The sequence below is a fragment of the Azolla caroliniana genome, unplaced genomic scaffold (genome assembly GCF_043228905.1).
Source record: "Azolla caroliniana isolate FFs.n. ecotype wild unplaced genomic scaffold, voAzoCaro1.0.p SCAF_6, whole genome shotgun sequence".
NCBI classification, from domain to species: Eukaryota; Viridiplantae; Streptophyta; class Polypodiopsida; order Salviniales; family Salviniaceae; genus Azolla; species Azolla caroliniana.
In genome coordinates, this window is record NW_028230441.1 from 4,070,488 (window position 1) to 4,093,285 (window position 22,798).

At 36.6% G+C, this 22,798-nt stretch overlaps 2 protein-coding genes across 2 annotated transcripts; one reads left to right on the forward strand and one right to left on the reverse strand.

The window, feature by feature from the left end:
- The first annotated feature begins 2,016 nt into the window (after positions 1-2,016).
- LOC147862671 (cationic amino acid transporter 7, chloroplastic-like) lies at positions 2,017-9,441 on the forward strand. The gene is made up of 5 exons (XM_087321904.1): positions 2,017-2,580; positions 3,014-3,230; positions 5,589-5,937; positions 6,062-6,293; positions 8,560-9,441. Exons 1-5 carry the CDS (start codon positions 2,142-2,144, stop codon positions 9,189-9,191), a joined length of 1,869 nt encoding a protein of 622 aa, XP_087178030.1. The 5' UTR covers positions 2,017-2,141; the 3' UTR covers positions 9,192-9,441.
- Positions 9,442-10,822: 1,381 nt separating this feature from the next.
- On the reverse strand, positions 10,823-21,853 carry RAD4 (DNA repair protein Rad4 family). Its single transcript, XM_087320930.1, has 14 exons — positions 21,713-21,853; positions 20,917-20,991; positions 20,114-20,223; positions 19,561-20,007; positions 19,376-19,468; positions 18,366-18,449; positions 14,173-14,298; positions 13,971-14,020; positions 12,932-13,855; positions 12,406-12,706; positions 12,132-12,326; positions 11,884-12,045; positions 11,451-11,660; positions 10,823-11,371 (listed from the first exon to the last, which is right to left on the reverse strand). Exons 1-14 carry the CDS (start codon positions 21,753-21,755, stop codon positions 10,997-10,999), a joined length of 3,195 nt encoding a protein of 1,064 aa, XP_087177056.1. The 5' UTR covers positions 21,756-21,853; the 3' UTR covers positions 10,823-10,996.
- Between the last annotated feature and the right edge of the window lie 945 nt (positions 21,854-22,798).

The window sequence follows — 22,798 nt, forward strand, 5'->3', positions numbered from 1 at the left end:
GGTTAACCAAACATACATAATCTTATTTTGAGAAATACATAGACATGATTTCTTTGTGAAGTCCTAAGAAATATAGGCATATTTTAGTGAGCTTTTCTATATATGAGAAATTAGATGGGTATCAAGTCCATAGGTTGGGGGAATCATGCATGTTGTCCACTTGAATAACCTAGAATTAAAAGCTACACCTAGAACACAAGTCATGTATTGTTGATAGGCATGTGAGATATATAGAATGAGACTTGAGTATACTAAGATTAGCTATATAAAATAATGACTTAATGTAATAAGTATATATGCATACATGTCGATAAAGAGGATGAAGGTTGCTAGGGTCAACATATTTGGTTTAAAACATCAAAATTGAGTGTCACACATCCCAATGGTGACAAAAAATTCTAAATCTTTTCAATCAACATGTAAGAAAACTATTTAATGAGATTTTCTAAAACAAGCGGCTAACACTTATTAGTGTCTATATTCACATCTAAAATATCCCTTCACGCAAGTAAGAAATGGAAAAAATATAAAAGGTCTCTAAAAATACACATATATGGATTTGAAGGACCTTATGTGATCATAAAAGTGTAAGAAGTCTACTGCCAACCTTAGCTCAAGGCTTTACTATGCATGTGTAGCACAACAATTATATTTTGTAGGGGCAACGATATTCCCACCAAGGGGACATCGTGAATAGTATAGAACATAATTTTTATCATTCACAAGGAAGCCAATTTTCACATATGGAACGAAATCAACATATCATTTTATATGTGATTTCTTCCTAAGAAAGGAGGTTCTTACTATGTAATAAAAACTCTTTATATCAAAATAATGCAATCACACATATGTACGGTCACCTTTCTTGGTGGAGATTTGTGTATGGCACTTAAATTAACATGCTTGTCTAACAAGACATCATACTTCTAGGAAATTAATTTACATTCATCTTCAACTAGGTTTTCGTTGCTTACCTCACATATCTTCATACTTGGGTGATGATGCCATGATGCTACCTCAACATATAATTCTTGTGTGAGCAAGTTGAAAGAACCACTAAGGCTCCTTGAGAGACAAGACTTATGCGGGTAGAAAGATATGGTTAGATATCTTATGGCATTTTTACTTTCTATTGGGCCCAACATTGAGTATTAACATTTGCAATGTAATATTCTAATTTTAACATGGTAGCATCTTGCTACTTCATCCTTCAAGCCTCAAGTAATCTATCTAAGATGAACTATGTGTTTGATGGAATTCAAGGCCTTAAATAGTAAATATACGTTATGCCTTGGAAAACATTTACTATTGAAAGGGGGGAGGACCACCTAAGAGTGGGTAAAAATTGTCGTGATTAACTTTGGGAATATTTTTTGTGGGGCTGGGGAATGGGCTACAAAGGGACGATAGATAACTAAGGAGGTCATATGGGAGTAGTTAATAAGGGGAGACAAAGATTGTGACACTTACTATTGAAAATGAGGCTAAGACCATGAGAATTTGTAAGTGAACTAGTTACACAATTATACTTGGGAGGATCAAGGAGGCATGATAGACAATGTAGGTGATAGATCTACACCGATTATGCTTGTCAAGTTAACATGATATGTGTATTAGAATTGTGTTATAATACAATTATATCTAATTAGGTCTACACCTATATTATGTTTGTCTGGGCACCATGGTTTGTGAGTTGTGATATAATACAATACTTTGACGAGAGGAAAAAGTAAGTGAAATGCGATACGATATTGGAAAAAGTGTGCGAGATGATGATTGCATTTGTGGGTCAAATTTGTTTTAACTTTTGGATTATAGGGGGGAGGTAGGGACACATGAGAGAGAGAATTTTGAGTGTTATAAATTAGAACACATGTAGGAGAGAGAGAGAGAGAGAGAGAGAGAGAGAGGACGTGTGTATGTTTGTAAACATCAAGGGTGAAGAAGTAGATGTGTCTAAATGTCACTGAAGTAGCGAATGCGGGCTATGAGATCCAAACAATATACATCATACATCATATAGCTTGTTCGCTTGTTGGACAAACTAGCTAAGTTAACTAGTTGGTTTGTGTGTATCTTTAGCAAAAGTACAAGAAAGTAAATTGGGGGTGTATGTGTGTAACAGTGAAATAATAGATAGGATGGGAAGTTCTAGCTTTGCAAGTGTCAAGGATTACACCATGGCTATGAGGAAACTGCCCGACCGGATGATGGCGCGAATGACGGCAGTTACCACGGACGAGGAGTCATCATCATTGGCCACAAGAATGGATTGCTGGTCACATCATGATGATGAGACTAATATAGTTGTGAGGAGGAAGGAGGATGAGGAGATAGTACTAGGAATGAGGCGTCGGTTGCATTGGTTGGATGTGTTGGCCATGGGTGTTGGAGGAATGGTGGGTGCTGGGATCTTCGTGACCACGGGGCAGGCAGCGTGCTTGTATGCTGGCCCCGCGGTCATCATGTCGTATGCGGTGGCGGGGGTCTCGGCCCTTCTCTCCGCGCTTTGCTACTCGGAGTTCGCTGTCCACGTCCCCTCGGCCGGTGGCGCATTTAGCTATGTCAGAATAACCTTAGGTGCATCTCAATCTTGCTTCTCATCCTTTTCTAGCTCTCTTTATTTCTCTAGTGATAGGGCCAACCCCAGTTACCTGGTGTACACTTTGCACGTGCAACTCTCTTTGTGTGCCACATAAACCTTCTTGACCTTTCCCACTTCAACTACATATGTGGAATGATATTGGGGTTGGACACCCTTTACTTAATAACAAGCCTCTCCTTAGATAAGAACATAGCCATGAACCCTTTGCACCTTAATGTCTTATTTAACCTTACGCATAGACAACTGAATTTGTAGATCTTTTCAATTTGTAATGTTTTGGGCAATAAAAGTCAAAGTCCTCTATCCTTCAACCCATTCATCCCAAAACTTTTGTTTTGAAAAATATTTCGTAATAATTTTCTTTGGAGAAAAATTATTAACACTAATAATAAAATTTGAACTGAGCAGGTGAATTTGCAGCTTATATAACGGGTGCAAATCTTATAATGGAGTATGTGATTTCCAATGCTGCAGTGGCACGTAGCTTCACTTCATATTTGGCCGTTGTGGTCGGGGACACGGAAGCATGGCGTGTGAAAGCTCCAGGTCTACCCCCACATTATAACATGCTTGATTTTCCCGCTGCCAGTGTTGTCCTTCTCCTCACAATTTGCATTTGTTGGAGGTAAAATATAATGATGCACTTACTAATTAGCTTTAGCAAACAACCAAAACATTTTGCTAATTTACAAGTAAAATCCAATTAAGTAAGAAATTGATGTAGAGTAATAAGGTAAGTACTGTGGTCAACAACAAAGTTACCAACACGTGTAGTGTACTTATTATCTTCATGAATACAACAAGTTACCCAAAAGTGTAGTTAGTGTACCTCCATTCCTAACAAATACAACCATCCAAGGTTGAGTAAAAAGTAACCAACTACCAAATTTTTGCTACTGATTTTACTCTATTCAAATTCAAGAAACCAACAAATTCACTAGATTAGCATGAGAATAAAGTGACAGACCCCGCCCAGCCAAAATTTACAATTAGTTAACTCAACCGATTTGAATATGACTAGATATATCATATGAGCTCCAACCAAGAAATTCCACTAGAAAACCATGTGTGCAATGTAGGGGTTACCCCCACAATAATTCAAATCTAGCTAAGGAAGGGGAGATTTCACAAGATCTCTAACGCAGGTGAACATATTGGGTAAACATGCCAACAAACATTCTCAAGATGATTCGGAGGAGTAATATTTGAGTTGAACAATCCAACCATCTAATGACTCTACATTTGACCTGCCAAGAATGTTCACTATATCAATGCTAGAAGGAATATGGGTGTTTATCCAATCCAAATTAATAGACCACTTTCATTAGATGAACATAGGGATTATAGCTTCAACCAATTAACATGTAGGGAATGTAAAAGCTCAACTTATAAGTGTTTCGTGGAGCTATGTTCAAATCCAACAAACAAACCAATTCCCTAAATGAGCATAGGAAAGTGGCATGAACATTTGGCAATCTTGGGCTCAAGTATCATTTTCATGTCCCCCTCTTTCTATCACTATACATTTTTAGTCAAATTTAAGTTGAATCTTTTGATCTAAAGGAAAACATTAAGTTTCTAAATATCTTTGTTGCACTAAAACCATTCATAAAAAAGAGCTTGATCATTTGATTAAGGCATTTCAAAATATGCTCAACCTACCTCCTTTCTTAATAATTCTTGGTAGTAAGAATGTTACTTTATGTTAATTCATGATCATTTTAGGCTCAAATCCTTGCACCACCTCATACCATTTCTCAACAAATTATCCCTACTAAATGTTACTTCTCATAATTTTATTTGTTGCACTAAAACCGTTCGTCAAAAAGAGTTTGATCATTCGATGAAGGCTTTTCAAAAGATGCTCAACCTAGAATTCATATGAAAAAGTTATGCTTTCTCTTCTGCAAAAATAAAGCCTCTGAAACATTAGATTTCACCTAACATGGCATCATGCGGTTCCTCCCTCAATAATTCTTGCCCATAAGAATGTTTTTTTATTTTAATGCATGCTAATTTTACGATCAACACAATACCATTTCCCAACACATTATCCCTACTCCATGTTACTCCCATAAATTCTCATGTAATTTGAATGTCACGGTTCTCTAAAAGTTCCACAGAACTTGCTTGAAGATGGTTTTACTGACACTTTAATGCTCTCTTTGATCATCATAGTATCCTAACTGTCATGCCACTAAACCATGACAACCACAAAAGAAGTATCCAAATCAACACACACTTCATTTCAATACCAATTCACCACGATCCAACAAGTTTGTGACACCTAACATAACCATGTGTTGATTGAGACACATGTCAAAATCACTCACTCTCTCGATGTTATATTTTTACTTCGTGATGTTCTCATCACTACATTCATATTAACTTATATCTCCTGAAAAAACAAATTCCCCATTGTTTGGTTGCAAAACAATATCTTAATTGCATAAACTTGACATAATTCTGGGTCTAAGCAAGAGATTTGTTAGTTCACATAAACATCGACATGAATAATGAAATGAGGGATACACCATTTCTATTGTAAGTCATCATAAGGTTTCTCTTATCTACAGTATCTTGGACCTATACATTTACTCTGTGTGTGTGTGTGTGTGTTCTCTCTTTCAAATAGGTATCTCTCTTTCTCTGGTTGTGTGGCATTGTCGCACATAATGGTTAAATAAAATTATCACCATGTGAAAACATCTAACCCATATGTGTTCTGAAAAATCATTGATCTTCCAAGAGTGACATCATTTTAGAACAAATAGAGAAACTTGTATTCTTATTTGCTTTTAAAAAACGAAAAGGGAGACACCATGTTCCTCTCAAATCATCAAAATACTTGTTAACTAGTTTTCTTAGATCATGATATAATAAATCTCATATTTGTGTAAATGTTTCTTAAGAATTTGACACTTATCTCCATCACAAATTTGTGAAACGTTTTTTTTTTACTTATTTATTATGCTTGGGACAGTACAAAATCAAGCTCAAGCTTAAACATCATAATTACAGTCTTGCATCTAGGAGTGATTGCGTTTGTGGTGGTTGCTGGTTTTGTGGAGGGTTCCATTCACAATCTTACACATTCATCAAGTTCAAATAACCCTTCTGGGTTTGCACCATTTGGAGTGACAGGTGTCTTCAACGGTGCGGCACTTGTGTACTTTAGCTTCATTGGATTCGATGCCGCATCAACCATGGCGGAGGAGGTTGATAAACCAACAAAGTCGATGTCGGTTGCAATCATCGGATCGGTGGTTCTTGTCACCATCTTGTATTGCTTAATGGCAATGTCGTTAGTCATGCTTCTCCCATATGACCAGGTTAGCTAAGAATAACGTGATTTGTTGATACGATGGCATGAGTTTTTGCTTTGTCCATGAATTTGTCTTATTCATAAGTTTTAAAAGAGGAAACGTTTGCTAATCAAAGATGAACATACATTAGGTGGACCCAAGTGCTCCCTTTGCAATTGCATTAAAGCAAAAGGTGGGGTGGGGGTGGGCAACCAATGTAGTGGGTGTGGGTGCATGTGTTGGCATCCTTAGCTCATTGTTAGTAGCAATGCTTGGCCAAGCACGCTACCTTGCTGTCATTGCTCGAGCTCACATCATTCCTACTTGTTTATCAACAATCCATCCTCGTACGACCACTCCTCTCAATTCATCCCTCCTCCTAGGTTAGTATCCTAATCCTTTTAAAACACTTTTAAGGTAGCTCATCGTTCATCTATCATACCGTTAATCACCAATTTAGAGAAAACATCGATTTTTCATTTAACTCATATATGTAAATCACATTTCAATTGACCACGTTACTTTGATTTCATCTCTTAAAATCATTGCCCTTAACATTCAATATGCATGCAATCTTAGCATACATGTATGATTCCTTGCTTGTGGCCTGAACATGTGGATGTGCATATGATTGTTGGTAATCATGCCATGAGGCTTGTATTATCATGGGGATCTAATCAATCTTGCTTTTCTATGCAAATTATCTATCAATGCTCACTTTTATTATGTTCCTATTAGATATTCCTTTCTACATTATTTTTATATGTAAACAATGTGTTTTATAACTTTACCACCTTGGGTGTTATGGTTTGTTATGCATATCTCTCTGGCGAGTGTTATGGTTCATTATGTATGCCAATGCTTAGTTTAAACTTTAAGTTGCATGTTATATTAGTTAGACCTTGATGTTTATATTAGTTTCTTGTTGAAAACTCTACTTATGTTTGTTAAGAGGATTGAATGAGTTCCTAAAACATAAATGTTGTAAGATTCTTGTGAAACAACAATAGTAGAGGTTAGTCTTCACCATAGTTAAGTCATCGAGGCTAGTTGATGAACATGCTAGAAATGAGGAACTCTATCTTTCTTTCTTTTTTTTACAAGAAAGATACTACATTAGTATTAAGAAACGCCCTAAGGTTGTACATGAATTATGCATATAGGTAATTAGCCCATTGTTAAGTTCTAACTATCAACTTAAATAAATATGTTAGTGTAGTTGTAAAACCACTCGTTAAAAATCTGCCTAGAAAATATGAGAAACACTATCTTTAGAGTCAAACACATACCCCCCCTCCCCCTCCCCCCATATATAAGTTATATAACTTGTGTTTGTATCCTATGAATCTATCTTCTTTATTGGGTAGGAAGTAAATCATTAATGTTTCCACTATAGCATTAGCATACCTTACTGAACATATGTGTTGTTGCGCAAAGTCACAAGCATCACTATTTCTCAAAGCTTTCTAGAAAATTTAGGGTTTTCTTTATGACCGTGGGTTTTTGAAAGATTGGTAGAGAGATGTCCAACAAAACTTTGATAAAGACTAACAACTCACTTGTAATATTCATAAAAAAGAAGTTGAATGCTTTGGAGATACGGAAAGATTAGCTCAATTTCTATACTTTTTAGGGTTTCATAACTCTGAAAATTTTCTAACCATTCATATAATAAGCAAGATGGTAATTATATTTCACCTCGTTGACAAGCACTCATCGTATCTAATAATTACTAATTGAGAATGATTCAACACCATGTGACCTTGTTTGCATACAGAACTTCCCATTGGGGAAATCTAAAATGTTCCAAGTTCTTAAACCCTTTCCTCTTTAAAATGGTGAGTTTTAACACATTTATTTGTCAAGGTAGACACTGCAATATGGACACATAATTGTAGACGATTAGTACCCCCTCCCCACAAACCTTATGGTATACATACCTCTAGTCTCTAGAGATACCTCCTCTAGTTTACGTTGCTTTTCCCTTCGTATGAACTACCAATTCATCTTGATTCCCAAGGCCAATGTTCAATTCCATTTTCGTCTAGTTTGTGTGACATTTTCATTATGGATATGTTACTCACGCATTACAGGTAATGAATTTTATGTTTTCAAAATTGTTTCTACCCGATAAGGATGCCCATTTGCCTATGTGAATCACACAAATAACATTACTCTTACAGCAACCATAATAATTGTATACACATAACTTTCATAGTAATACTTCGAATATGGAAGAAGACAATTATTGCATTGTACAAACTATAATTCATTTTTTGTCATTATGCCTTTCAGACTTTAGGACTTCAAACAAAATTCTTTTTGTCCTCTTTAAAACATATGCAAATAATTTAAACATAGTTCTCCCTCTATCCATTCTTTTATAGTTGTTCTCAGATCCTTTATTCCTTCCCAACGAAGGAAATAAAACAAAGAGGTGACCGTTCATTATATTTGGGTTATCTTAACAATGTGTGGATAAGTTGCAAGTTAAATCAAGCTTTTCTTTGACGTGTGTGCCCACATTAAACCACTTAAGTTTGTGTCTTGATTTAAAAGATTGTATTTTGTTCCAAGAAAAGATTGTAAAGATCGTTACGATTTGAAAATGTGTCATGTATTTGTTGATGAGTGGTGACTACTTTATAGGTGGGGTGACAAGTATCCTGGCGTTATTTACGGAGATGCATGTACTATTGGACTTGATAGCCATTGGGACATTGTTTGTATTTTTCATGGTTGCAAATGCGTTAATCATGAGGCAACATGTAGTGAGGGGCACAACCAACGTGTGGCCTACGCTAGGATTTTTGATATCAATATCTATTGTATCCATTGCATTTGTCGTGTTTTGGCAAATTGATGGTAGTCGAACAACCGAATTAGGTCTTGCTCTTTCAACTATTATTTTGCTGACAACAATCTTCAAAATCCTGGTTCCAATTGCGAATCCTCCTTCCTCAAAGATTTGGTCCACTCCCTCAATGCCTTTCCTTGCAGTTGCCTCAATTTTCCTAAACATATTTCTCATGGGTTCTATTAAAAAAGAAGCCTTCCTTAGGTTTGGCATTTGGTCATTGCTTGCTTCCCTCTTTTATCTTTTCTTTAGTGTGCACTCGACACATGATGCTTCCAACAGTAATCAATTAACTCTTATTACTCATGTTCATCCCCTTGTCCCCACTCCCCATCTTGATATCAATAATAATCAACACTCTCAAGATATGCAAATTCCTTCGGTCACATTTTCGTCTCAGGCTACACCTCAAAGTAAATCTTAGACCCTTACTATGTTCTATCAAGCATAATCCTCATTACACTGTAAATCAAATGACACACATAGGAATAAGCTGTCTTTTGCACATAAAAATATTGTCATATTTAAATAACATGCATACATCTTTATTACTTGGCAGAAAGGTGCATTGGTTCCAAAAAATGACCTTCCACCAACCACTATTCATGTCATACAAGAAATAATTGTAGCCATTATTTTGAAATATGTAAATAAAATCATTTCCCATTTCAAAACATCTTGTGATGAATTTGCACTAATTTTCTTGTTATGAAACTCACATCATATAATATTGTGTCACCACATTGGCATGCTAGTTTAAATATTGTTCTGTTTGTATTAAAATTCTATAGAGTTTACACATTTATTGAAATATTATTATTGAATTTAACATTGAAACCAATAAACTAACATTGATAAGTTATAATTCTGGATAAATATGTACATCTCCACCAATCTCCTGATATCAACACTTCGTTGTAACTTCTCTTGCCAAATTGATTGCCTTCTCTTCTTCTTAGCTAGATTTTGATATAGACGCAACAATCAAACAATCGTGTAGGGCTTTATTCCATACATGGAGTTATATTTCTCATGTCTCAACTAATCCTAAGCCCACAATCTTTGTGAAATTTCCAATCCCTTATCTTGGTACATCGTAGAAAACATGAAAAGATATACATATACATATATATGTTTTATATATATATATATATATATATATATATATACATACGCATATGTTCCACTCAAATGTCGTGGTTCACATGTTGGTGGAGCTTATTTTAGCATAGCGAATGGTGCTTTGTGAGATAAGAATTGTGGGTTATCGAGTGGGTGATGTCCATGAATTGTGCAATTACCATATCAAACATAGTCACATTTTGTCCACCATTTGCCCATAGGATGATAAAAATATGACCAACAATTGAATTTATGTTTGAGCAACATCTGACCGGAGGCTCCAAATAGCCGAAAGTTTTGTTTGAGATCAACCAAGCAGACATCAATCAATTGTATGAGATTGGGATTGGCACAATCCATGGCAGAGTGGTGCACATTAAGATTTACCTTACTCCATTGCACAAAGCATCTACCACTTCTTGTTCCTAAATGTAGGATGAATTAACAATGACTTCCTACATTTTGGAGATAGCTATACATCTCATGACATCTTCAATAAGTGCCTTTTCAATGAAAGCGTTAAACTGGTTATGGCAAATATAGTTTACTTTGTTTACGGTCTTTGTTGACGTGATATGGCATATCTAGCTTTGCAAAACACCATATTAGTACTTCTCTCATTTAAGATTGAGTCGGTGCATTTTGTAAAGAACATCCCAAAGCAAACAAAAAAACCAATGTTAATGTCATTCATACCAATTTCAGACAACCTTATTGTTTAGTAAGGTGAGAATTAAATGTCAATAGCTTGAAAATATCTAAAAATCATGGTGAGAATAAAATTGAGCACAAATCCTGGAAATTCCAGATGTATTCGATGATTTAGAATGAGAAGTTACTGGAGAAAGTAATAACTATATAGATGCAGTCGGTTCAGTTTTTCCTAGAGCTTCACACTGCTAAACGAATAAACAAAGACTCGGAAAGAATTGATCATCATGAAGTGTGTAAGCTTCAACCACATTATATCTTCCTTTTAACTTTACAAAAAATAGGTATCCAATTGAAGCATTGATAAACAATAGTATACAGTGGATATCAATGCCAAAAGCATATAGACCAGTTCCAAAATCTAAAGCCTAGATCTTTTATATACATACTGAGTTTCTACATTTCCTCTACTGTCAATACAAACCCACATGGACATGTTTTAGTCCAGATACCTGTCAGTTCATCATACCTTTGATTCTTCTCTGGATAACTATGTTCATGCGAAGTATTCTCAATGCGATCTGATGTCTTGACATCATGATTAGTTTCATCCCTTAAGCTTTCCATGAACACGGAGGTTGTTGATATATTGTGCACATTAATACCATCATCATTGTAAGGCATTGAACCAGAGAGAGAAACTTGATATGTATCTTGCAAACGTTGCCTCGTCGCAACTGAACGCAACAATTGGCACCATCTTGCAACAGCTTGTTCTTCTCGTCTTCTCTCTATTTCTACATTTCTCCAGTGTTCTGCTTCCATATATGCCTGCAATAAACATAATGGGTCATTCATTCCATTTTAGAAAAAATTCCAATTTCTGTACAGAAATGAAGATTATATATACCTCCAAAAGAAGACTTTCATACTCTTTACACACAACAATGCCCTCAAAGACTGGCACTGTTTTCCGGTTCCTTATCTCATAGCCAACCATAGCAGGAGCAAAATCTATCTCAAACTTCTTAGCTAACGGAAGTATTCGGGGAAGGTTAATGTGTACTGTACCAGATGGTAAACATTTTTCTGACCACAGCTCCACATTTCCCCTCTCATTCTAGAGGTAAAAAATCCATCACTTTAGAAAACTGTGGGTCTCCACCATGAATGATGACAATAAGTTACATTTTAGTGAAAGTATCTAGGTGCGAGGTGCACTTCCTTCAAGCTTGTAGGAAAATGGAATCATTTCCTACAAGATCTCGAGGTTACCTAGTACCTCAACGACCCAGAAAGTATTTGGATGATTTGTTTCAAAAGAAAAGTCGACCAAATTTTACCTTAGGTACAATCCCTCCAATGGCAGCCGGAGGATGCCACGGTTCAGTTTGCCACTTCCCAAATAAGGAAGTAGTTGTAGCTTCATTAGAGCTTCCATCGACCATATTGTCTTCATGAGGATCTGGACATTCCTTGTTCAGGAGACGAGAACTCTTTACAATCTACATATAATTTGTGAATATAAGCCAATTGTTAACAAAGACCTCACACAAATAGACAACACATACGTAATAGAGTGGTTCTCTACCTTCACTGGAGTTTCCTCAGATTTTACTTTGCATCCCTCTCTTAGCCACCGTTCTGCTGTGTGTAAAGTATGCACACAACTGCGAGGAAAGACAGGATGACCTGCACAGTATCCCAAAATTGGACCCCTTGGATGAAGTGCCTGATACTTGGTAAGCCATCTCTCCAAAACATAGAGATGATGATTCCTATATGCCTGCCAAAACATGTAGATTCTCAGTAATTCATTGAAATCTAAACCTGACCTAGACTCATATTTGCATATATGCCCCCACCTGCTGATTCTTTGGAAGTGGTTCCGTATATTCTTTTATATCTAGCTCCATGTCCTCTAAAGAAGCACGGTCATTTGCTTGAAAGGTTTGTGACGAAGAAGATAAGCCATTAAAAGATTTATCATCACATACTACACCTTTTTCTTGCTTGGTAACTGTCATAGAAACCAACGAACTCTTAATATCAAAATTTGAAGTTGCAGTAGCAGCAGCTTCTAGCTCTTTAAGTGGAGCAAGGGTAGCATTCCACCAGTCACAGTTCACTCGTAAGGAAGTTAAAGCTGACCACAGCGTGACATAGCTGAAAAGCAAAGGCCAGAAAAATGGTCCATATAAAAACAAAATCTGGACAATAAGAACAGATATAAGCGCAAAACCGTAAAATACCCATAAGTTTACAAAATTTCCAGAATACCCACTCTAAGTTGTAGATTTTGTACAGGAATTTATTATACTGGTAAATTTGGAGAATTTACGGGTATTTTGCTGTTTTCCCTAGATATAATGACGCAATGTTCATTATTACCGACGTGTGACATCTTTTGCTCCAGTTCCGGAAAATGCAAGAACATAGCAAAGAGGAATCTTACAAGAAGCTGCCGCACTCTCTACCATCCCTTCAGCATCCAGAAGACCTCTTCCACCATCCACATGCACCCATCTGCCCCCCCCATTTCCTCCACAATATACTTCAGCCCAGTGAAGCAAAGGTCCCATTTTCCGTGACCATATTGCACCCCCACCTGTTGTAGTATTTGAAGTACCTCCAGCCATCATAGAGCTACATTTACTCTGAGCTTTTGTATTTCCGACGTTAACCCTATTTTCATTTTGAGGTATGTTTCTCTTGAGATTCGAAGAGACAAGATCCTTCTCACTATCTGGCAACATAGAAGGCTTACAATCTGCACCTCCAGTTGCAGCCATTGCCATGGCTAATTGTAGCTCAAACTCTAAATCGCCTTTTTTCTTCACCTTTTCCCTGGATTCCTGAATTTCAGAATCCTCTAGTTCTTGATTGTTATTTCTTTTTCCCTCCTTATTCTGGATACTTTGTGAATCTTTATTGCTGCCAGGACTACTGTTAGATTTGAGTTTCTTTGATTTCTGTGCAATAGTGCAGTCTAAGGAATTTGGAACTTCTTCGATACTTTCTTTTAGCTTTCCTGATTTTCCACTGTATTTCGTGATCTCTTTTCTCTTATTTTTACCAATTGGCAATATGTTCTTTGGATCTACCTCATTTGAAGCTATATTAGATAAAGACTGAGGAGCACAAGAAGCAAGTAGCTGTCCCAAGCTCAATGCAGAATTCTTAATATTGTATTGGTATTCCAAAACCTCGTCTACGATACTTTTCATATCACTCTGTGGCATCTCCCAGTCTGCAGAAGCTTCAAGAGATAAAGCATTTGGTTTGAGTGGGAGAACATCTAGCACGGTAACATACCTACATGTGTAGCTCTCAGTAAGGCCCCAAATATAATAACCATGTATCTAGATACTATTAAGTGAATTCTATTCAGATTTACAAAGGTCTTGATTCATATCAATATCTCATTTACCGTGCCGTAAAACCTAGAGCTCGAAGAAGGGAAACAAATAATGCAGCTACCTACATACAAAAGTATTGTGATATACGAAGCCAGGTGTCAGTTTCACAGACATCACAGTAGGAATATATCATCTGTGTAGCTCTTAGAATTTAATCACTAGAACCATAATAATGTGAACTCCATAATTGATATTTATTTTAGGAACTCTTACAGCTTCACTTGATCCTGCCTGCATATGTAAAGTATTCAAGAGTAAGGAAGTCAAATCCTCTTTACTGGTGGATGAAAAAGACGAGGATGATGCCTTCTCCATAGAAATCTGAAATGTTTTGTGGAACTGCGAAGAAAAAATAAATTATTCACTAGATATATTTGATATAGTACGTAACCTATTCATGTTCTGTAAGTATATGTGTCCTTGTGGCAAGGTCTTTCAATGCGATCCAAAGCTCTCCACTTCCCTAAATTATTTCCTTTCCCTCATCTATACTTTACTCAAATATGAATAAAAAAATTTAATTGTCAGAATATCATGCAAGGAAAGATTTATTTACAATGTGAATAGCATGTGAAAATATTCAACAACACAACCAGCTATAAGAGCCGATATACTAGACCTTTCTGTGTTATGAAAGAAAGCAAGAAGCAAGAACAATATATTAACATCCTTTGAGGGGCCAACATGACCTATAGGACCAAAGAAGAGATTACATCTCAAAATGTTGTCTCGCCTTTGAACAACAAACCAAAATATATGTAGCTGAAATAAAAAGTAAGAAAATAAACATGGCCAAAATATCCCGTTATCTATACATGTATTTTTTGTCTTTGAAATACCTCTAGTATAGCTTGATGAAGAATGGAGGGAACAGGAGAGAATGGCATTTACTTATCGATGACAAGGGTGCAAGATCATGGTCCAAGCATTGCTATTGCCCGATCTAATGCAACCCCTTTGCAATGCCCTAGTGAGACCATGGTCCACAAGGCCGGGGCCTACATGAACAAATTGCTATGACCTGATCTATTGTAACCCCTTTGCAATGCCTTGGCTAGGAGCCAGCTTGTGTAGCCCTTGATTGACTTGGCATTAGGACTGATGGGGCTAAGGAAAGCTGTGAAACCCTTGATTAAACAAGTAATGGTAACTTCCTCCTATTCATACAAAGCCGTATAGTGGCAAATAAAGTGATTTTCATATCCCACTCCATGATGACACAATTTGCGAATTCTTCCTCCAAAGGTGTGTGTTCATATCTTCCTACCTTAATCTCTAACTGAAGTGAAGAGGTCCACAAGTACCCTATGACACTTCACAGTGCATACAATAGATGTATATCCATTATCCATATAAGAGGGCTTGATGCTGAATCCATTTTCTGACGTGCCTTGTAGTTGGCCATCTTCCCAGCAAGAGATGTTGTGAAGTCAATCGATGTTTTTCCATTATCCAATTTGTTATCAGTTCAGATCAATCTATTACTTTCCATTTTGGTCATGTTCAAATGGGAATAATCTAGGTTATATTGGAACTAGGTAGTGCATTTATGCTTATGCCACATGACTTTGAACCAATGTTGCATTTCAACATACTAACAATGATAATCCCCATGTTCAACAAGTTGTTTGGATGACATAAGCGCCAACCTTGAGTACCCTCATTTAGGAAGCTCCATAGCCATTGGATACTAGTCACTGATTGGAATAATGATTCACTGATTATTGCAGCTCACCAAATCATCTTGTGGAACACCGATACTTTGCTCCTAATCATGCAGGAAATCATTGAGACTAAAGCACTCTCCAAATCTCTCAAACTATGTACCTTGAGAAGACTCGATCCCCAGGTTTCTACTTAAGCATAGGCAACTTCGTGTAAGTAGAACCAAGGTCCTGTGAATGTTAGTCCTAGTTATATGTAAGATTGATTTTATGCCGTGTTTTCCTCTCTCAAGAAGAATTTTGGTCTGATCTCGTTACCCATGTTTGAGTGGTGGTAAACACCATCGCTTGAGTTTTATCCAGGTCTACAGACAAAGCTTTGCCCGTACGAAATGATTTTAAAGCATTTAAATTTCTTCAGCATCCCCCCAGAAAGATGGAGATCAGCACAATGTCATCAGCATATATGTAGCATTATCTGTATGGCTATACTTGCTAAGCATGCTTCTGAGCTGCCAAATCCCACTATGTAAGGTGATCCTCTCATCGGTATAGAGACCGACGCGAGTGGGTGATAGTGGGCATCCTTGTTTTACTCCAACTGTGCTAGCCACAATCTTTCACAACTCTTTGTGAGGTTGCATTTTTCCTAGCACAGATTCAAACAATGCATAGATTCCCCCTTGCATATCTACGGGGACACCAAGGGCTTCTAGGCCCTGCATGACTCGAGCAATTTTCCTGACATGGATTCATACAATGCATGCATTCCCTCTTGCATATCTATGGGGACGCCAAGGGCTTCTAGCCCCTACGTGACCAGATCAAACAGTTAAATCCAAATAGTAAAGTCTTGAAAGCTTTTCTATGGACTCTGCCCTCCTCAATACGGGCTTGGAGGGTCAATATGTGATCCAAAGTTTTGAATCCCTTTTGAAAGCATGCATGTCTAGTTGAGTGTATGCATGTCCATCCATACACTCAATTCCGACTCTAGGATCAATCCATATAGTTTAGCCAAGTATGGCCAATCATGATAGTCCTAAAATTGCTCGGTATCCTGGGGTCTCCACTCGTATGGATTAGCACAACGATATGTTCTATCCAGATAGTAGAGAAACCTTCACACGGCTCTAATAAAGATGTATACTAGCAATGGTGTCACGAGCATAGATAAAGTACTCACCTACCAACCCATCATGAGCTTCGGCCTTTCTGAATTGTAACCGATCAATGGTGTTTTTTACATTTTGAGGAGTCGAAATGGTAGATTCATGTGGGCATGAGCCATGTCAGTGGGGAAGCAAGGTTGCCCACAAATATTATGTAGTACCTTTGCATATTCATGCCACACTTGAGATTAAAGTGTCATTAGAGAGCCATTGCAATTCCATAAACTCATGCGTCATACTTAAACTTTCATATGCCTTACACCATCATGCAGCTCTCTTCTTTGTAATAATGAGCTTGCCATCTCTATATACAATCCATTTTCCCCTTCCTTTTTTGCGTCGAGCACTCAATAGTATGTTTCCTTTGCAATTTGCTACTTGAGTTGGACTGAGATTGTTATCTAAATATATTTCACCACCTTTGAGTGCCCATCGCTTGGATAGGAAAGCTTTTTTCTTTCACACATCTGTGAAATGGATGATCAAGGCTTTAGGCCTAGACTCTTCTCTTCAAACCCTCCATGTTGGAGCAAATGGAATATCTAATGCACTGATCTTTATTCCAAGTTTTCTGGCAGCTTCATGTGAGCTTCCTTTTTCAGCCCAAACGAGTTGTACATGCAATGTGTGAGCTTTCCTTTTAGATTCTTCTAATATAGCATTGATCACTTCCATCTTATCTAACAGCAGCTGCTGCTTTCTGTATGTCACTATTTCTATCAATGGAGCATTTGCTTTAATTTCTTTATGAGCATGATTGCCTTAGCATCTAATACAATAAATACATAAAATGTTATAGTGTTAAAAACAGACAACCCATTAAACCTAGTCTGCACACCAGTCATGCGATCCATAATACCAAACAATAATCCAAGACAAATGCCTATGACCTGTAGATTATTAAATCATATCATATAGAAATGTCCAGAATATCCATCCTATTCAAGAATATTTGAGGATTTTACATGCTGCCAATACCACCGCATATTCCAGATTAACCCACATTCTTTTATGAATAATAATCAAATTCTGTAAAACCAACGATGCAATAATGTTGTCCCTATTTGCATAATTGGTTTTTCTAATTTGAAATTACTGATTAGAATGCAAGACAGTGTCATAATTCTATGTTTTCTGAACATGTATACAAGTAGAGACAACAAAGACAAAGGATGGAAATGATAAATATAATAGCAGAATTCCAATTCCAGACAAAAAAGGTGCAGATGTTTCTAGTTCTTATTGCAGTTCCATGGAACAACCTTTCAACCAAAACACAGGAAATTACAATGTACACTGTACATTATTTCATTTTTCCAGGGCTATTAGGCATACAGCCATATAATTTTCAGAAACCATATTTACACAATTTGCGCATTGTTCACCATAGATTGCACCGATTTAATTGAGTATATATGATCCCCAACAAGGCATAAGTCATGAAATAAATTACAAAAACGTCACTACTCCAACTGAAACTCAATCAAGGTTATAACTGATATCCATGCAATAATAAAGCTCTAACACAAAACAGCAATTAAAATTTTGTATTAAGTGAATTCTGACATACCCATTTCACGACGGGTTCAAGATCAGATGCAGCAACATTTTCTATCTCGCAAAATTGACTTGGGATTACTGATAGAATTGAAGCCTATTCATAAGATGGATGTCAGTATATAATGGGCAACTATGAAGATGGAAATATTAAAATATACTTTAAGAAATAAATGATTCAATATAGAATCTCCCAAATTGAGAAAATTAATGCTCTTTTAACTTATCACATTTCTAGCTTGCATTGAGTAAGGCATTAACCTTAGGACATATCTTTGAGTGGGATGAAGAAGAGATTCCCTGGCAGAAGCAAATATATCTAAGAAACACAAGCTCTACCATTTACAGAACTCATCAGAGGAATGAGGTAAGCAATGCCAGCCCTCCAATCATGTGGTGTGGAACATGGTGCCAGCTATAGCATGTCATTACCATGTTTGTGACAAATAATATATCGACTGTCCTCATAGCACCTTTGTTTTTTTTAGAAGGCAGATCCCTAATTTCATGGATGGTGGTAGCATTCATTCTTGGGTCCTGACATTTTATCCTTGAACTTTGCACAATCCTCAACATATATATGGATGTATTATTTGAGCAATTTGTGCATGTTTTCTCAAAGGCTATAAGCAATTTATGTAGCAATCATGGGTAGAGTTATGCTTTGATGCTACTAGAAGTAAGAAACAGGAACTTCTTGCATTACTAAGCCATTTACATGTGATTTTTCTATGGCTGTAAGTAATTTATGAAGCATTTATACTACAAGTAGTAAAACAATCTCTATTTAGAATTTCAATTTAACCCAACCTGTAGTGACCTCCGACCTATGGTTGCTAATATGTTTTGAAACATTGGAACCTAAGAAAAACATTTCCTTTCGGTCACTTTCCACTATGAAGCATATGCTACCACATGCATTAATATTTCTTCTCCTCTACACAACTCTCTGTTTCTTTGCCATCATATTCCGTATGTCATCTTAAAATACAATCATTACATTGAAAAAACATCTTCTTTGACCTGTAAAAGCGGATCATCACATGCTGCATCAACAAGTCTACCTCTTGCAATCAAACAAAGCAAGTGTGCCTTATGAACCAGATCCGCAAATTCCTGTTATGAATAGAGAATATCATATATTACAACTCCCATACAACATCATTAAGTGTCCTTATTCTCTTCTATTCAATTTATGAAAGTCAAACCTTGTCTTTTGCAGTTGCTCTCCTTGAAGTACATTTCCTCGATTTCTTCTGTAACGTTTCAGAAGTACCCATGTCAACTTCAATGCTGATATCCCCAGTCCAAGGTTTATAATCATGTTGATCATATACAATGCTAGACGAACCAAACTCCCATTCACATCCCTCTTCCATGGGTGCCCCATTATCAGATGCATCTTCAGATGTAGTAGTTTGTATACGTGCCTCTGAATCCTCTAGGCACATTTCAGCAGCATCCTGAACAATTTCAACTGCTCCATTGCCAACTGGAGCACCTCTATGAGATGTTCCATACATCACATCTTTTAAAGTGGAAGCCCCAGTTCCACATATCAAAGAGTTTTCTAAGTGTGGATCATTCTGCCTCCCTTTTCGCTGGTAAAATAAGCTTGCCTGCCCTTCAAGGAGACTGTTTTCCCTAATTCTTTTCTGCAGCATGACATGAGTAAACCATGGATATTGATTATCAATTAGAAATTAAATGAGGCTGAGTTTATTTTACAATAGAAACTCTTTGTTTGTTCACAAAGCATACACTACTGTTTTTTGGAAGTTTATTAGCCTGTTCCTTGGCTGTTGCACCTCTGATGCCAGCTCGATCCAAAAGCTTGCCAACATCATTTTTGGATGCTTCAGCTAAAGTTGCTGCAAATGACATCAAACTATTAATCTGTAAAATTTCTCTCAGCCCATTTTGGAGATCTAGTTATACCTTGAGAAGTTTATTAATCTAGTTATACTTATTTTGGTTTGTTTTTCTCCAAAAGGAGGCAAAATTTTAAGATGCAATCTCTCATTTGATCTCATTGGCCATTTTTGACATCTTAAAAGACGTTAACACAGCTTTTTTTCTTTCTCCGGACATCAAAAAAGGTAGATCCTACATGACTATGCATGATACAGTAAAAACTTATCCATGATCATAGTACAGAATAGAAATCAAGAATAAAAGCTAGAGATCATAAACACAGTTATACAGGCAAGTTTTTGAACAATGAGTTATAACAGCTTGATATGCCCCCACTTTTATACCTATTCTGGCATATAACCAGCTTCAGTGCACATTCATATAAAATCTCCATAAATTCAATTTTAATTATAGCAGGTAATATGGACAATGGCCAAGATTGTATTTTCTTTATTATGGATTCTGTCAGCCAAAAATCCACCTCTAGCACTCTGATTTCTTAAATATTTAAGGAAATATCCATATGAGAGCTTCAAATATGCAGCATTTGATATGATTTCCACTGGTGAAAATTTTGTTAGCACGAAAGTGACCAAAAAAAAGACACCCATTGCATGGTGTACAAATAATTTGAAGCAAAAATCACTTACAGAGTCCTGCAGATGAATTGTTTTCATGGTTTTCAGGAGCTGCAGCATGTAAATTCTCTAAAAGATTCTCAAAGTCTACATCATTACAAAAAACTTTAAGACTGTTAGAAAACAAATACAACCAAAGCATCATATATTATGTATATTACATAAAACCAGAATAATCAGGCTTACATATTCAATGCAGTTAACCGATGAATATGAGTGAAAAGCAATAAAAGTACACAAGTATAAAACGAAACAAATATAAGAGTTAATTCACAGAACACAAGAAGTCCGTCTCAATGAGTATAGGTTTCTTCACCCTCCTTATCTATAATATGCACTAGAGTTGGAGGACTGTACCTCCAGTTCCAACCTGTCCTCTATTTTGGTTTGTTCTCAAAGATGAGACAACATTTTAAGGCAGATTCTCTCATTTGGTCCTCTTGAGAGATAATATATATTTCTTTCTTTTGTTGTTTCACTAAAAAAAATCATCTTATTGTATCCCTAGATTATTAGCTGGTTTTATTCGACATTTATTCAATGGTCCCTCAACTGCTCAGGTGAAAAATTAAACCCACAATCTCTTGATCATTCACACACCAGATCTCTTTGCATAAAATGGCTACTTTAGCCTCTCTTTGAGTACGGTTGAATTATTACAGTTCCAATCCTAAATATTCTGGTCACATCATTTTGGATACGTAAGGCATTCTTCTTTGTTATCTTTAGTTGTAAATCTCTACTCTCCCATACAAATGGTTCATTGCTACTTGTTTCGGGTCAATATATAGCAGAGTTGAGAGGATACCTGATGAGGGCTGGCTGGATCTCGTGCGCCTCCTGCCATTCATTGTGAACAAAAGAAGAGGAAGGTATCAAATCTTTCATAGGCTTCTGAAACATCATGCAATTGACAAAATTTCAAAGTTCCATGTCCACAGTCTACATACAGACTTGGGGGCAGCATTTCATGTCTCCTCCTTCCCAAATGCATCCTCTAACCTCTCTCTCACACACACCTTGGATTTTCACCGAGAGACATGAGTGAGTTCAAATGATGGTTCGGACGTCCCTCTCTGTCACATCTTGGGCCCCCTCGCGAGTTCTACGACCCAACTTTGTACAAGAGACAATATCGTATGTACGTTCATTTCCAATTGCTTGGCGAGCTTGAATTCCAGTTACTTGGCTGCTTGGGTAGCGAGATTCTAATCTATACGTTAGCGATGTAACTTCTTACCCCATGAACTCACCATAGATGTTAATGTTTTCTCCCAACTATTTTGAATCTATAGATTATGCTAATTGTGGATCGCTTTTTGGCGGCTTCAAGTGTCGCCACATCTTACCATGCGCCCAGGCAGGTTCCTTTGAGTCTAGGATAATCAAAGTTTAATCAACCATGATTTGGAAACACCTCTTTATTACAATTGTAGTGAACTTAGGTTAGGTTGGTTTTCCACCCAAACACAAGAGGGGATATCAACCAAAATTTCATTCTTTACAACTTATATTTGCCAACTCATAAGGAATATTGATTTGCTCAATTGATGCAAAGATCTATCATGAATTGGAAACACCTCTCTTGTTACTATTTTTGTGAATTTGGATTATGTTGATTATCCACCCAAAACAACATGGAATATCAATCAAAATTTCATTCATTGGGACTTGTATTCACCAACTCATAAGGAATATGATTTCCTCAATTGATACAATGATCTATCATAGGCTACTCAAATTGCAGTCAAGTTTTTAGTTTGTCGGTATTTGTTGTCATACACAATATTAATGTGTTTTACACTCATATTATTCATTCTTTACTACATCTCCCCTACCCAAAACAAACATACACATGTAAACTTATCAAATGCCCCACATGCATCAAAGGCAA

What these genes read in the sequence shown, in the direction of transcription:
- LOC147862671 (XM_087321904.1), top strand. Translation starts at nt 2,142, where the DNA reads ATGGGAAGTTCTAGCTTTGCAAGTGTCAAGGATTACACCATGGCTATG. An exon ending in CTATGTCAGAATAACCTTAG is followed by an intron (nt 2,581 to 3,013) that starts GTGCATCTCAAT and finishes TGAACTGAGCAG; the next exon opens with GTGAATTTGCAGCTTATATA. An exon ending in ACAATTTGCATTTGTTGGAG is followed by an intron (nt 3,231 to 5,588) that starts GTAAAATATAAT and finishes TGCTTGGGACAG; the next exon opens with TACAAAATCAAGCTCAAGCT.
- RAD4 (XM_087320930.1), bottom strand. Translation starts at nt 21,755, where the DNA reads ATGAATGGCAGGAGGCGCACGAGATCCAGCCAGCCCTCATCAG. An exon ending in AGGCAGGATCAAGTGAAGCT is followed by an intron (nt 14,021 to 14,172) that starts GTAAGAGTTCCT and finishes TTTTGTATGTAG; the next exon opens with GTAGCTGCATTATTTGTTTC. An exon ending in GCAAAAGATGTCACACGTCG is followed by an intron (nt 12,707 to 12,931) that starts GTAATAATGAAC and finishes TTTGCTTTTCAG; the next exon opens with CTATGTCACGCTGTGGTCAG.